We start from the raw sequence: 12,264 nt of genomic DNA, 5'->3' as shown, positions 1-12,264 counted from the left end.
TTACTGCATCAAAAGTAATTTAAACAAATAGTTAAGAACTTTTTCTTTTTTCTTTGTCGAATACAACAAGTGGACAACCCCCCCCCCCCCGGTATAACTTTATTTATGCAGTACTTTATGTGTACCGGAAATGAGGCAAAAAAGGGGTCCGGAAGTGAACACAGAGGGCGGGACGTTTTTAAAATTTGCTGCGGCTCATGTTTTGGTTGTTGACAACTTTCGTATTCAACGTAAAATCTGAAGGTAAGCGTCGTTTATTAGCGTTATTCACCAACGTGGGATACGTAAGTTACACTTGAGCCAGCGGAACTACAGCTAGTTTTCCTTCTCACTGTTTGCTTTGCACCAAACTCCATTCACAATATGGCCATTTTTAAGATCCGCGTATTTTAAGGTTTGGGAGCTCGTGGCTGTTGAATTTGTCTACAAATAAAATAAGCACCTATTTGAAAATGGTTTAATTGGATAAACAGCTAATTAAACTTAATTGGATTGTTTGTCATCACAGGTCAACAATGTCTACAAAGATTCCCAGAGGTAAGCGGAATCATTTAGAGGCTCTATTTTCACTAAGTCAATGTGTGTTTAATTTGGTAAAGTCAAACAAAGCTGATGGCTGATTGTGTGTTCGTCCAGGTTTGCAGGTTCCTGCAGAAACTAAGAGAACGGGTCGTAAATATGAATCCAAAGACACAGGAAACGCTGCCCCGAGATCAGATGGAGTCCTCAGACCTCAGAGAGATAACACGCAGAGGCAAGAAATAAATTACAGCCTGTACACAAACAATAACAGTAAATTCAAATCATGGAGAGAGAGATGGACTTTAACAATACATATATTTACAGTTTACAGTTCGGTTCGTAGGCATGATTCCAGTAACCATAATGTCGGTGGTTATATCCCGCTCTCGCTCCTCCAGTCCATATGCCAGAGTGTCCTTGGGCAAGATACTGAATCCCAAACTTCCCCTGTGCCGACAGTGTGTGATAGAAGAAGCACAACATATAACAGCGTGCTGTAAATGTAAATCTATGTGTCTTCGGTAACAAAAGTCATTATATATTAATTTACCATTTAGGAACATGTATTATACACAATTCAAATGCCAAATGGATTTGGCAGGAAACCACGTTCTGCAGTTTCTTCTGGAATTCTTTTGTGTCTGTACGTTTGCCTCACAGCTATTGAGTAACATTTTTTCCCTTTTGTCTTTCAGGAAAAATGTTGTTCCTAAAGTTCACAAAGGGTAAGTCACAGACTATATTGCATATCCAGACCAAGTAGTGAACTTCATTTTTACAACTGAATATGTTGCACCGCTCCATAGAGTCTCCACACGGTATGGGCAAGAGGCAGAGCTCAAGGAGCAAAATCTGCATTTGATGACCGTCAATGAGGAGCTGCAGAAAAACCTCACAGAGACACAGGTGCGACTGACACAAAATAAAGTACTTATATTAATCCTTCAGAAGTTATTTATGAATAAATATCACTTTGTTAACGTCCTTGTTAATTGCAGCAAAGAGTCGCTGAGTTGGAGCTGCAGTTCAGCGACATAGAAAAGGAAAATGCAGATGTACAGAAAAACCTGAAGGACTGCCATGTTCTCCTTGTCGCAGCAAATATAGACCCAGGTGAATATGTTTCCATTCCAATTTCTAAATTTGAGTTTGCTCTGTTTTATTGGTTGCTTGATAGAAATTGACATGAATACATTGTCTAGTTTCAGGAGGAAGGGTGGGAGAAGCTGCACAACTAAACGAAGATCAACGGAAAGAAGCAATGGTAGATAAAGTTTTTTCACATGCAGAGTTTTTATTTATATTTCATGTTTCATTAAAGTACATTTGAATCCAACTCCCAAAAATAACTACAACACGTGATACAGAGGAAATTCTAAACATGCACTTATTAATTTGTTCCATACCTGATAACCCTACAAGTCCTGAGAAAGAAAGTTCCCTTTTTTAAGAAATATGTATAATAAATCTATATATTTGTATTTCACACATGCAAAGGCTTATAGTTGTTATATATACAATCGAGTCAACTCATTTTTTTCTCTTCTTCAGAGTGTCTCCGCAGACCTGCTGAACGAATTAAGGACTTTTGGTGAAATTGCATCTCAGCAACGTTCTCGGCTAGAGGTGAGACAGAGTCACCATTTTGTCTTGATCAATTTGTTGTAGATGATGTTAGGGATGTGTGCGGTGTATTTAAAATGTCCCTTCTTTACACACTTGCAGGAAATCCAAGCAACAATGACAGACCTCGCTAACGCACGAGAACCCATGATGCAGGAGAGGGAGAACTTCTCGCTGGAGGCTGCTGAGATGGAAAAAGCTCTCATGGAAGCGGAGGCTCTCTTACTTTAATAATGTACAATAATCTATTCATTTGAATTGAGTTTGTATGAGAAACTTTATTAATGTTCAATTTGTGTTTTAATGTTAGTGACTAAAAATAAAGAGCGGATTTCCTCATTGTTCTTATCCCTCTCCATATTTCAGTCAAAACATAAGATTTCCCACTTCGTATTCGTATGGTTACAGCCGGATGTATAATATTTTGCACCTGCGGCTCCAGAATCAGGACGTGAGTGAAGCCGCAGGTGTAAAACGGTTGGAGTGCGGGGCCTCTAGCTGGGTCACTAGCTACAGCACATGATTGGCAGCTGGACAATCTGGTCTCAACGTCTGACTATTCTAACTTTTGCCTTTTGCAAACCCATTGAGTTTGACCGCAGGGGCTTAGCCGGACGGTCTTTACACCGAGCTCTCATACTTCTTGACATTATAGAGTTGCAGGAGAGAAGAAAATGCGTTGGGGGGGGGGGGATCCACGAAGGAGCATGTAACTTGGATACAAGCCGGGGACTGATGGGCCTCAGTTGGGTCACCCGGGTAAAAAAAACAACAACAAAAAAACCTTTCACCGGTTTAAAGCTTTTTATAATATTTAGCTATTTTACCTTTAAGCTTTGCATTAATATTTATTTTTTATATTCAGTTTATTAAATTGCACAAAACACTCTTTTCTAATCCTCACTGTATAAACTTATCCAAACTTAACTGTGGTCCTGAGATAAAGAAAAAAAGCATGAGATACACCTGTTATTACAGCTCTATGTTTTACATTCGTACACTCTCCAGTTGACTCTGTACTTGCTTGAACCAGTCATCCTCTGAGGCTAAGGGTTTTTTTTCTCCAGCTGGTTGGCGTAGGGGTTGCTGTAGATATGTAGATCAGTTCCGACAGACGTGGTTTTACTGGCGTTTGTTGAGTCACTGAAGGTGCCGGTGTCCCTCACCACCTTGTTTCTGTTGGTGTAGTAGTAGATGAAAAGGAAGAAACCTACAAGGCAAAGAAAGGTGGTCACTCACAAGTTTTTTTCTGGTTCTAGTATTTGTATGTTACACTCATTGATTGGCGTTTTTCTTCACAGTTCACAGTACATGCTTTTTACCCATGTTGTTTTTGTTTACCTTTCCGTTTTCAGTGCAGTTAATTGAGTTCGCTCTATATTTCAAACATTAAATGTCATTTCTGTTCACCTAAAAAAATGTGGATCTGACATTAATTCCTTCTTTAGCTGTTTTCTGATCTCTCTTTACTTCTGAGGGAAAAATCTGGCTGGAATGCAATGAGTATTAAATAGGTCTTAATTAATAAATTAAACAATCACATCAGATAAATTGACAGACTATTAGTTCTACTAGACCCGAACTGATCACAGATACCTTGGAAAGAATTAAGAGTTGTGAAAATGTAGTAGGAGGGAATCCGGAGGTCACCGTAGGCGAAGAAGGCAAAACCCCACGTGACACCCAGCATGCTGCACAGTCCCATGATAGTCATGATGCTAATGCCATTTTGGTTAGCTTGCTGGTTGTCAGCTTTGGTTTTCTTGAGATAACAGAGCCACGACAGCATGACGGTGAGGGTGGTGAAGGTGAAGAGGAAGACTATAGCATAGTAGCCTATGTTGACAATGTAGTGGGCATTCTCGTCAGTTATCCAGCACCTTGGAACAGAAGCATATGTCAGTAAAGAAAAGGAACCGTTAAAATCTGTGTATAAAAGATAACTTATGATCTCGCTTCACTCACATGGTCACATCTTTGACAGCGTCATCAGTGTGTATGACTTGTTCACCATATTTGCTGAAGCTGAGCAGGAAAACCACGATCACACTGGGTGTAGCTGGAAACGGAGGAAGAAAATGAACAACAATCAATTCACGTCTGAAACGCAAAAGTCGCCTCGTGACACACACACGTAGATATCAGTTCTCTAAATGTGTAAACATTTTCACTGATTGTTCTCTGAGAAAAACAGTGAAAATGTTGAAAAATGCTTGTGAAAGAGGAAATAAAAGTCATTCAGAAACCAAGCCCTGGTAGCCACCCTGAGAACCTGGGCATTCACTGAGGCCTGGCTGGGGAGAGGGATGTCTAGAACAGACACGCTGTCTTCCTCCGTGACCTGATCTCGGTTAATTGGAAGAAAATGGATGGATGGATGCAAACCCATCTGCTCCCAAAGGCTTTTGACCACTGTGCTTGGCTTGTTCTATCTTTGGTCTTGTATTCCTGACTCTGTAAAGCTGCCTTGGTTCAATATATAAATCCAAGTAATTATTAATATGAACTCACCCCAGGCGAGGATGCAGACTTTGAGCATGTACCGATGGATCACGATGTTGCCCCCCTTGTACACCTGCAGGCAGAGGTGGAAGGCCTGCACAGCAAACCAAGTGAAGGTGGCCAACATGAAGTAATGCATGACCGCCGCCATGATCTTACAACCCATAGAGTTCTTCAGTCCGGCCACAGTGTTGTTGATCAGGAACGTGAAGTTGAGCAGGAACATGGCCACCACCAGGTGGATCAGGATCTTCGTGGTGTCAGTGGCCTTGGTCCTCCTGTGAGACGAGATGGGATTTCTTTAGGGTTCACAACCTTTTGTTTTGCAAATCGAAAAAATAGATTTGAGTTTTGGCCAAGAGCAAGAAGGACTGGGTCAGAAACGATGAGTCAATTCAAAAGTTAAACATCTGAAACTGAAACACAATTAATTCACTCATGTATTAGTTTGTTTAATAAAAACACCAAATACGTTCTGCTTCCAGTTATTGACTGTATGCTGAACAACATGACAGCTCCACAAGAGTAAAGCCTCTTGATCGCCACCTGTTGACAGGCTGCAGTATGGGTAATAAGGCCTGCTCCCTCCATGTTGGTGGATGGAACATGGGCCAAACTAAAAAGTCAAAATACAAGTTAATAATTTTTTCTAAAACACGGTGCCTGTCAAGTGTTCATGTTTCTGATACGTTTGTTATTTGATGCTATAAAAATGTCGTGAAGCGTCACGATTGACAGCTGACTCTCAGAGAGTGTCGTCAGGGCAACCACGGCTCCCTCATGGAAACACACTCTATAAGTTACTCATGTAAAACTGTCTCTATTCAAAACAGGACCCATTTAAGTAAAGTTTATTTAAATATAACATAATCATACACTGTATTGACAAAGGATGATCTTACTATCTCTGGATAATGTTTGTTTGCAGAAGCTGGCACAGCAGTGACATTGAGATATTCCTGTGACACGGCAAGGGTAAACACTTTTTCCTTCTAAAGAAAGAAGCTGCTATTCAAAGATCTCATTTCCATGCTGTGACTATTTTGACACAAGCTACCACAGTGTTCTGTTTTTCTGTGACGTCTCCTTATTTACATCAATGTTCAGCTGTTGTTTTCTGGTTTACATCAAATATGTGTAGCTGCAGAGGCTCAACTCTTTTTACTCTTACTTAAAATTAAAGATGTCAAGCACAAAGCTCTATTTTCATGCAAGCACTCGTAAACGATTAATGATAAATCTTCTTTGTTTACTTCGTGTATTTTTATGTGCATTTCTGAAGTGAAGCACGTGAAGCACATTGTATTTTAATAGAAAATGTCCCTTAAATGAAATATCAATATCATAAATACAGTTTGATTATTGTGACCTTAAAAGAAAGTGCATGAAGAGGACGATGCAGAGGAAGAACATGGACAAGCCGCAGCCGACATTCGTGATGATGGTGAGGTTGTCCAGATCAGAACTAGAGATGGTTTCATTCAGGGGAGTCTGCACAGGAGAAAAAAACACAGGGAAACGGTTTTGAGCACTTTGGGATTGATAATCACGACGGTTTTTATGATTACATTTATAATGCAGGGGAGATACTGAAAAGGTGGCCGTACAGAAGATTATCCATCACGCTGGGAAAGGAAATCAATGTTACAAAAGAAGTAAAACACACCAACAAGATGGCGAAGAACGTCAAATGTGAACACTGGCAGGAGATGTTGGTTCCATTTATTATCGTCTGACATCCTTCATCGGTCCATTGTGGTAGCTTGCCTGCATGTGAGACAAGATCAGTGCAGAGCAGGAACTGGAGGCCTCATAAATGTATTTGAATGAAGAACAAAAACATTAGCATCAACTCGAGTTAGATGCAAAGCACTTGACTGCAGTATGTTTTCAGCTGCATTTCATGTTGTATTAATCATGATAAATAATTAAACTTTATTTCTATAGCACTTATAAAGTCCTTTACAAATTACTTTCTACGAGCATCTTACCTTTACCGTCCCATGATTGACAAGATGGAATTCCCCTCTGTGAACAAATCAACAGAGCTGCACTGAAAATGTGCTCTTGAATGGTAAAGACGTACATTTAACTATGCACGTTGTTTTCAACTTACGTAATCCATGTTCTTAAAATTGATGTCTATGTGGTCTGTGAGGTTGGCGATCGTGGCTCCCATTTCCACCGCCAAAACCTCATTTTGTAAAACAGTTCCCTGCTTCTCATCCTGAGAAAATCGTGAGCATAACAAACTCTTACTGTCGTCGTATATAAAAGGTGCTTCCATCATTGAGGGGGAAACTGTTTTTATTTGGTTCTTACATGAGCCATGTTAGTGAATTTCACAACAGCTGCGAACGGGACAGTGACGTTTAAGCTCAAAGCTTGTCCAAAAGCTTCTTTCGGCACCCTGACCGTTCTGGAAAAGTCAGGCAGTAAAGCTCTGTCACCGATAATCTGCAGGAAAGAGCAGAAGAGATTTCGGGAGGAGTTGCATGATTTTGTGAGTAGCATTATTTTTTCTGTTCTCTACAACATTAGTTACATGATGAACACAGGTTTCAGTCTGAGGATGATTAAAAAGCCTTTTGCAGACGTATCGATATCCACGTTTTTGTTTGCAGATATGAAAACTTTGAATTGACAGAATAAACCATGTGGAAAAAGATGTAAATAAAAGAATATATTATAAAAAAAAAAACAGTTTTAGTTGAAAGTCGCACATATGTATGAACATCGAGTCACTTTTATTTTAATGACATTGCACATGTATGAAGGTCAAATAAAAAGTAATGCACTCACACTCAAGCTGTCATCTCGAGACGCATAAGCAAACATGACTTCTTCAAAATCGTCATTATCTTCAGAATGTCTCTCTATCACGATGGCGCCCTGGATTCCTTCTCCAGACAAGGATGCTGAAGATTCATTGAGGGAGGCGACTAAATCCTTTATATTGTTTACGATTTCACTGTTGATAGAAGAACAAATATCAATGTTTCATATCAGCTCTCATGGAACTCTTTCATTTGTACAGCGGTGGTGTGGATCTTATTATTTCTGACTGAAATTAAAATGACATTTCCCTAAATAACTCTTCATTTAATAAATGAATGTGTTACCCTGCTTTCTCTGAGTCTATTGCTTCTCCTGCGGGAGATGATGTGTTGACTTCAAGATGATTTTTGGGCTTGCTCACTAGTTTTTTACACTTGTAACAGCTGCTGTTTGTTGCTGTTATGTTGATGGTGTAGAATGTTTCGCTCCAATCCGTCTCTTCAGCTGAAAGAAGCAGATCTGGTTATTCAAAGTCTCAGCTCTGATGGAGCGCATCATTATAAAGCTCTGTGCACAGCTGCAGACATGCTCTCCTAAAATTACTCACTCAATCAATCACTCACTCACTAACGTTTTCGCTCACTCACTCACTTGCTGACTCACTCTCTCACCCGCTCACTCAGTCACTCTCTCTCTCTCTCTCTCAACCGGCTCACTCTGTCATACTCTCACTCACTCACTTGCTCACAAACTCACTCACTCACTCACCCATTCACTCACCCATTCTCTCTCACGCACTCACTCTCTTGCTCACTCGCTCTCTTATTCTCTCACTTATCCACTCACATACTACTATAATACTGATCATTATCATTGTTGTTATTATTACTGCTTATCTTAAGGGAACGCACCTTTTTCTCTGCAGGGTGTTTCATTGATGTCAGTGACCTCACATATCTTCTTTGTTTTGAACCGTCTAATTGTGCAATTTCCTTTTAATGAAAACAGATTTTAACATTTTTGCACAATCATGAAGAAATATAACATATAAGATAACTACTTTATATATAAGAAACGATATATAAGAAACTACACGTCACAGACACCTGTGAGGATTTAATTTAGTCTTTGAAATCACTCATTTAAGTCTCCTAACAAATATGTCATTACTTCATCAAAAGACACTCATCATTCCAACTTTAAATCAACATGCAAATAGAGCATTGACTATAATGTCGTAACAGTTTTCCCCTCCCAGCATGAGCTTACCGCCTCTGAAGATGTTGTCAGGTTTTGATCTATTAAAACCTGGTTTATAAAAGAAAAGTACATCATCAGCTTTAAAGTTCATTCACATCAAGAGGCCACACACATCTAAATTTGAAGAGAATGAAGTGAGTGAGGGGGATCTATTGGCAGAAATAATCCTAGTGATGTTTTCACGAGTGTGTTTCACCTAAATGGTATGATTGTTGTTTTCTTTACCTTAGAATAGGCCCTTTATGTCCAAATACTTTATATTCACACACACACACACATATATATATATATCATGAGCCCATACACATTTAAAAAATATATGTCAATTGCAGTTTTGTTCCATCACCTGTGAGATTGCGTAGTGCTGAGCAGCAAGAATTCCCATGTATGACATACAAAATGTTATTTCGTGGCAGGGCCAGCAGTTGAAAAGAATTTTTTTCCCCCGGATTTCCTGTCAATTAAAATACAAAATACTGGCAGATATTACCATCAAAAAACACTCCTTGTAAACAGTAAGTGGTAATAATTACATATATGTTTAACACTCAGATGAACACACAACTCATAAATAATATTGTCTCTCTTCTGATAACCAACGTAAATCTAAATCATTTATACAACCTCAACAGAAGAAAAACTGCTCTTACACCAGTTAAAAGTAAACATCAATAATAATGCTAAATAAATAAATTATACACAAAACAAAATGAATAAATAAATAAATCAAGATCCCATCTGAGAAGGATGCTGTCCGGGGTCTCTCTCTCTTTTTCTCTCTCTCTCTCTCTCTGACTCCAGAGTTGCGAGATCCAGATCCAACACTACTCAACAACAAATATCATTATTGTATTATACTTATTATTATCATTATTATTATTATCGACCTGACTTAATGCCTCGAGATAATGTATCTCGCGATGCAAATTAAATTGAAAATTGAATTGAAAAGTCTGTACTCACCGTCATTAGCCGTCATGTTCAGAAATACGATGCAAACTGTGAAGTAGAGTTTTTTATTACTATTATTATTACTGAACTATAAGAGAATGACCAGAATATACCTTTCCATATTATCAATCTTACATCTCTTACATACTTTTACGTAAGAAACATCTACAGAATGAACAAGGGACACGACTTGACACTGATCAAAAGGGTTTAAATTGAGATAAAATTAATAAATTACAATACAACTACTCGTTTCATTATGTGATGCACAAAAGATTGTCTACTGTCACAATATCTTGACAAAAATCTCAACTTTCTTTTGAAACGCCCTGCAGGGGTTTCTGTCTGAGATACATCAAACCACATGTACATTATAGTATATAGTAGAGTCATTAATCAGAAGTGTCACAAACACCTGAGAGGATTTAATTTAGTCTTTGAAATCACTCATTGAAGTCTCCTAACGAATATTTCATTACTTCATCAAAAGACTCAGATAGAGCACTGACTATACTGTCATTACAGTTCTCCCCTCCCAGCATGAGCTTACCTCCTTTTTTGAAGTCCTTATTTACTCGGCAGGTGTTATCGTCTGAATTTCATCAAACCATATGTACATTATCGTTAGTATATAGTAGAGTCATTAATCAAAAATTACTGTCATGAAAATGTCTGTCGCATTTTTCACTGACCTTGACGCTTGGATATGTTGACGATGGAGTTAAAGGTGTCAGCTAAGATCAAGATTGTTTTCCTCTCCAAACATATTTTCCTGATGTTATTCATCGTATTTCCTTGGGCTAAAACACCAACAGCAAACCAGAAACATTAAATATTCTCAACATTATAGGTTTACACCTTTATTTAAGCATGGATGATAACAATCTATGGATATGAGCCTTTTACAGACATAGAAGTATCTGCATTTGCTGATGTGAACATTTATTTTACACTATGAATAGTAACGATGCGCATTTATCTTTATTTTCTAAATTCAAGTTCTATTATTGGGTTGTATTTGTGCTTTCTTTGATTTAAAGTTGCTTAGAAGAAAGTTCCTGGTTAAACTGTGAAATATCAGTCCTCAGTTTAGATTTCTCTTCATAAGGGTTCAATAACGTCATCCCACAAATATCAGTATCAGTCGGGCTCTAATGATAACAACATAGTTATGCCTGAGACTTTTACATTTTAAGAGAAGAGAATAAAACAACATTATACACAGACTGAACTGAGATACACAGCCTCCAATCAGTATGTGAAAATTGATTCTACTTACAAACAGGTAAATTCCCCAGAAGGCCTGAGAACAAAACCCACGTTATCCAGAACTTTGCCGTCATCTTCTTTTGAAGGCATTAAGAGGTGTGGTCCATTCACTGCTACGCTAAATGAATAACAAATATTCTTTCAGTGTGTATTTTCTATCAGGTCTCATCAGACAAAGATGAACGGAGTATTTCAGTTCTTACCTCCTCTCTGTTGGAAGTTACATCAAACCACTAAACATGAGCAGCAACACTACGTCAGTTTTGTGACTTTGTGTTGCCGAGCTGACTTTTTCACAGCCGCCCTCTGCAAAACATTTGTCTTGCAAATAAAATTTTTCCTGGAAGAGTCATGGGGAAGTTAATCCTGATGCCACTGTCCTATGCAAAACTAGCCAAATAACATGCTGCTATGATGAACATGCACAGGAGGTGTAACAGTACACAAGGCTTGTGTATGTAAATAGCACTAATGACCATGTAAAAACTTGACTAAACATCGCACAAAGAACTTCAAATTGAAAATTGTGTGTAAAGTAAATAGCAAATAAGTAAGAACTCCACATTGTTACAAGTTTTTTGGAGCTGGAAAAGGAAATGTCAACTGATAAGATCGAGCTGCTGGAGTATTTATAGCATCGAGTGCGAGAGAGAGACAGGAAATCAACATATTAATCAGGAGCAGCAGTGGAGCTGATATTGTTCTTTGTGTGTGTGTGTGTGTGTGCGTGCTCCAAAAAATGAAGCCAAAGCATCTCTATCGCCCCCTGTTGGCTGGCTGGAATATAGTTCTATGTTAGTGGATTGGACATGGACTATACTAAAAGGTCAACATAAACATCAGGTGTTGGCGTGCCGTATAACATAGGCTATATTAGGATATATATATAGAATTTCAGTTCTACAAGCAAAGTTTGTGCTTATGGACAAAACGTATGTACGACACATCAAATGACAGAAGAGCTAACAAACAGTAAAAACCACAGCTGTCACTACTGTTGATGTGCAGAGGGGACATTTTTTTTTCGGGTCCTCCAAACTTCCGAGTCAAAACTCCGACTTGACGGTGCGCTCCAGTTGCAACTTCAGACTCAGGGGTTGTAAATTCCCAGCTCCGTGGTTTTATGGATTGGCATTATGGTAAACAAGGAACAACTTGAGTGTGTACTGAATCGGGAGAAGTGCACGGATGGTGGACGTATAATTGTTCCCTCTGTGTAAATTGTGATTTGGAAAAATCCTAGATCTGCAAATGTGACATAGAGACTTAGCACTTTTCCTCCTGACAGTGAGGACGGCACGCTAACGCCACAGATTCACAGAGAAACCATTTAAAACGGTTTTCATCGCAGTAGAACCT

General features: G+C 38.7%; 2 protein-coding genes across 3 annotated transcripts; one reads left to right on the top strand and one right to left on the bottom strand.

Moving 5' to 3' along the window:
• The first annotated feature begins 116 nt into the window (after positions 1–116).
• Positions 117–2,486, top strand: LOC109636191 (small kinetochore-associated protein-like). The gene is made up of 9 exons (XM_020097784.2): positions 117–243; positions 509–537; positions 637–754; positions 1,218–1,247; positions 1,329–1,428; positions 1,521–1,635; positions 1,725–1,786; positions 2,074–2,148; positions 2,248–2,486. Exons 2-9 carry the CDS (start codon positions 516–518, stop codon positions 2,374–2,376), a joined length of 651 nt encoding a protein of 216 aa, XP_019953343.1. The 5' UTR covers positions 117–243; positions 509–515; the 3' UTR covers positions 2,377–2,486.
• Positions 1,797–11,254, bottom strand: LOC109636190 (adhesion G protein-coupled receptor G3-like). Of its 2 annotated transcripts, none has more exons than XM_020097783.2 (19): positions 11,109–11,254; positions 10,916–11,018; positions 10,329–10,436; positions 10,187–10,228; positions 9,649–9,684; positions 9,032–9,139; positions 8,695–8,733; positions 8,337–8,417; positions 7,770–7,929; positions 7,450–7,618; positions 6,970–7,104; positions 6,764–6,874; positions 6,639–6,675; positions 6,314–6,414; positions 6,017–6,138; positions 4,657–4,925; positions 4,111–4,204; positions 3,742–4,025; positions 1,797–3,355 (listed from the first exon to the last, which is right to left on the bottom strand). In XM_020097783.2, exons 2-19 carry the CDS (start codon positions 10,977–10,979, stop codon positions 3,192–3,194), a joined length of 2,124 nt encoding a protein of 707 aa, XP_019953342.2. In that variant the 5' UTR covers positions 10,980–11,018; positions 11,109–11,254; the 3' UTR covers positions 1,797–3,191. The 2 variants fall into 2 exon arrangements, with proteins under 2 accessions (XP_019953342.2, XP_069371587.1); XM_069515486.1 differs by having other exon boundaries at positions 10,916–11,023; positions 11,109–11,220.
• Between the last annotated feature and the right edge of the window lie 1,010 nt (positions 11,255–12,264).

The sequence above is a fragment of the Paralichthys olivaceus genome, chromosome 19, assembly GCF_024713975.1.
Source record: "Paralichthys olivaceus isolate ysfri-2021 chromosome 19, ASM2471397v2, whole genome shotgun sequence".
In the NCBI taxonomy this organism is placed as follows: Eukaryota; Metazoa; Chordata; class Actinopteri; order Pleuronectiformes; family Paralichthyidae; genus Paralichthys; species Paralichthys olivaceus.
This window is presented reverse-complemented; position numbering and strand designations above follow the sequence as displayed.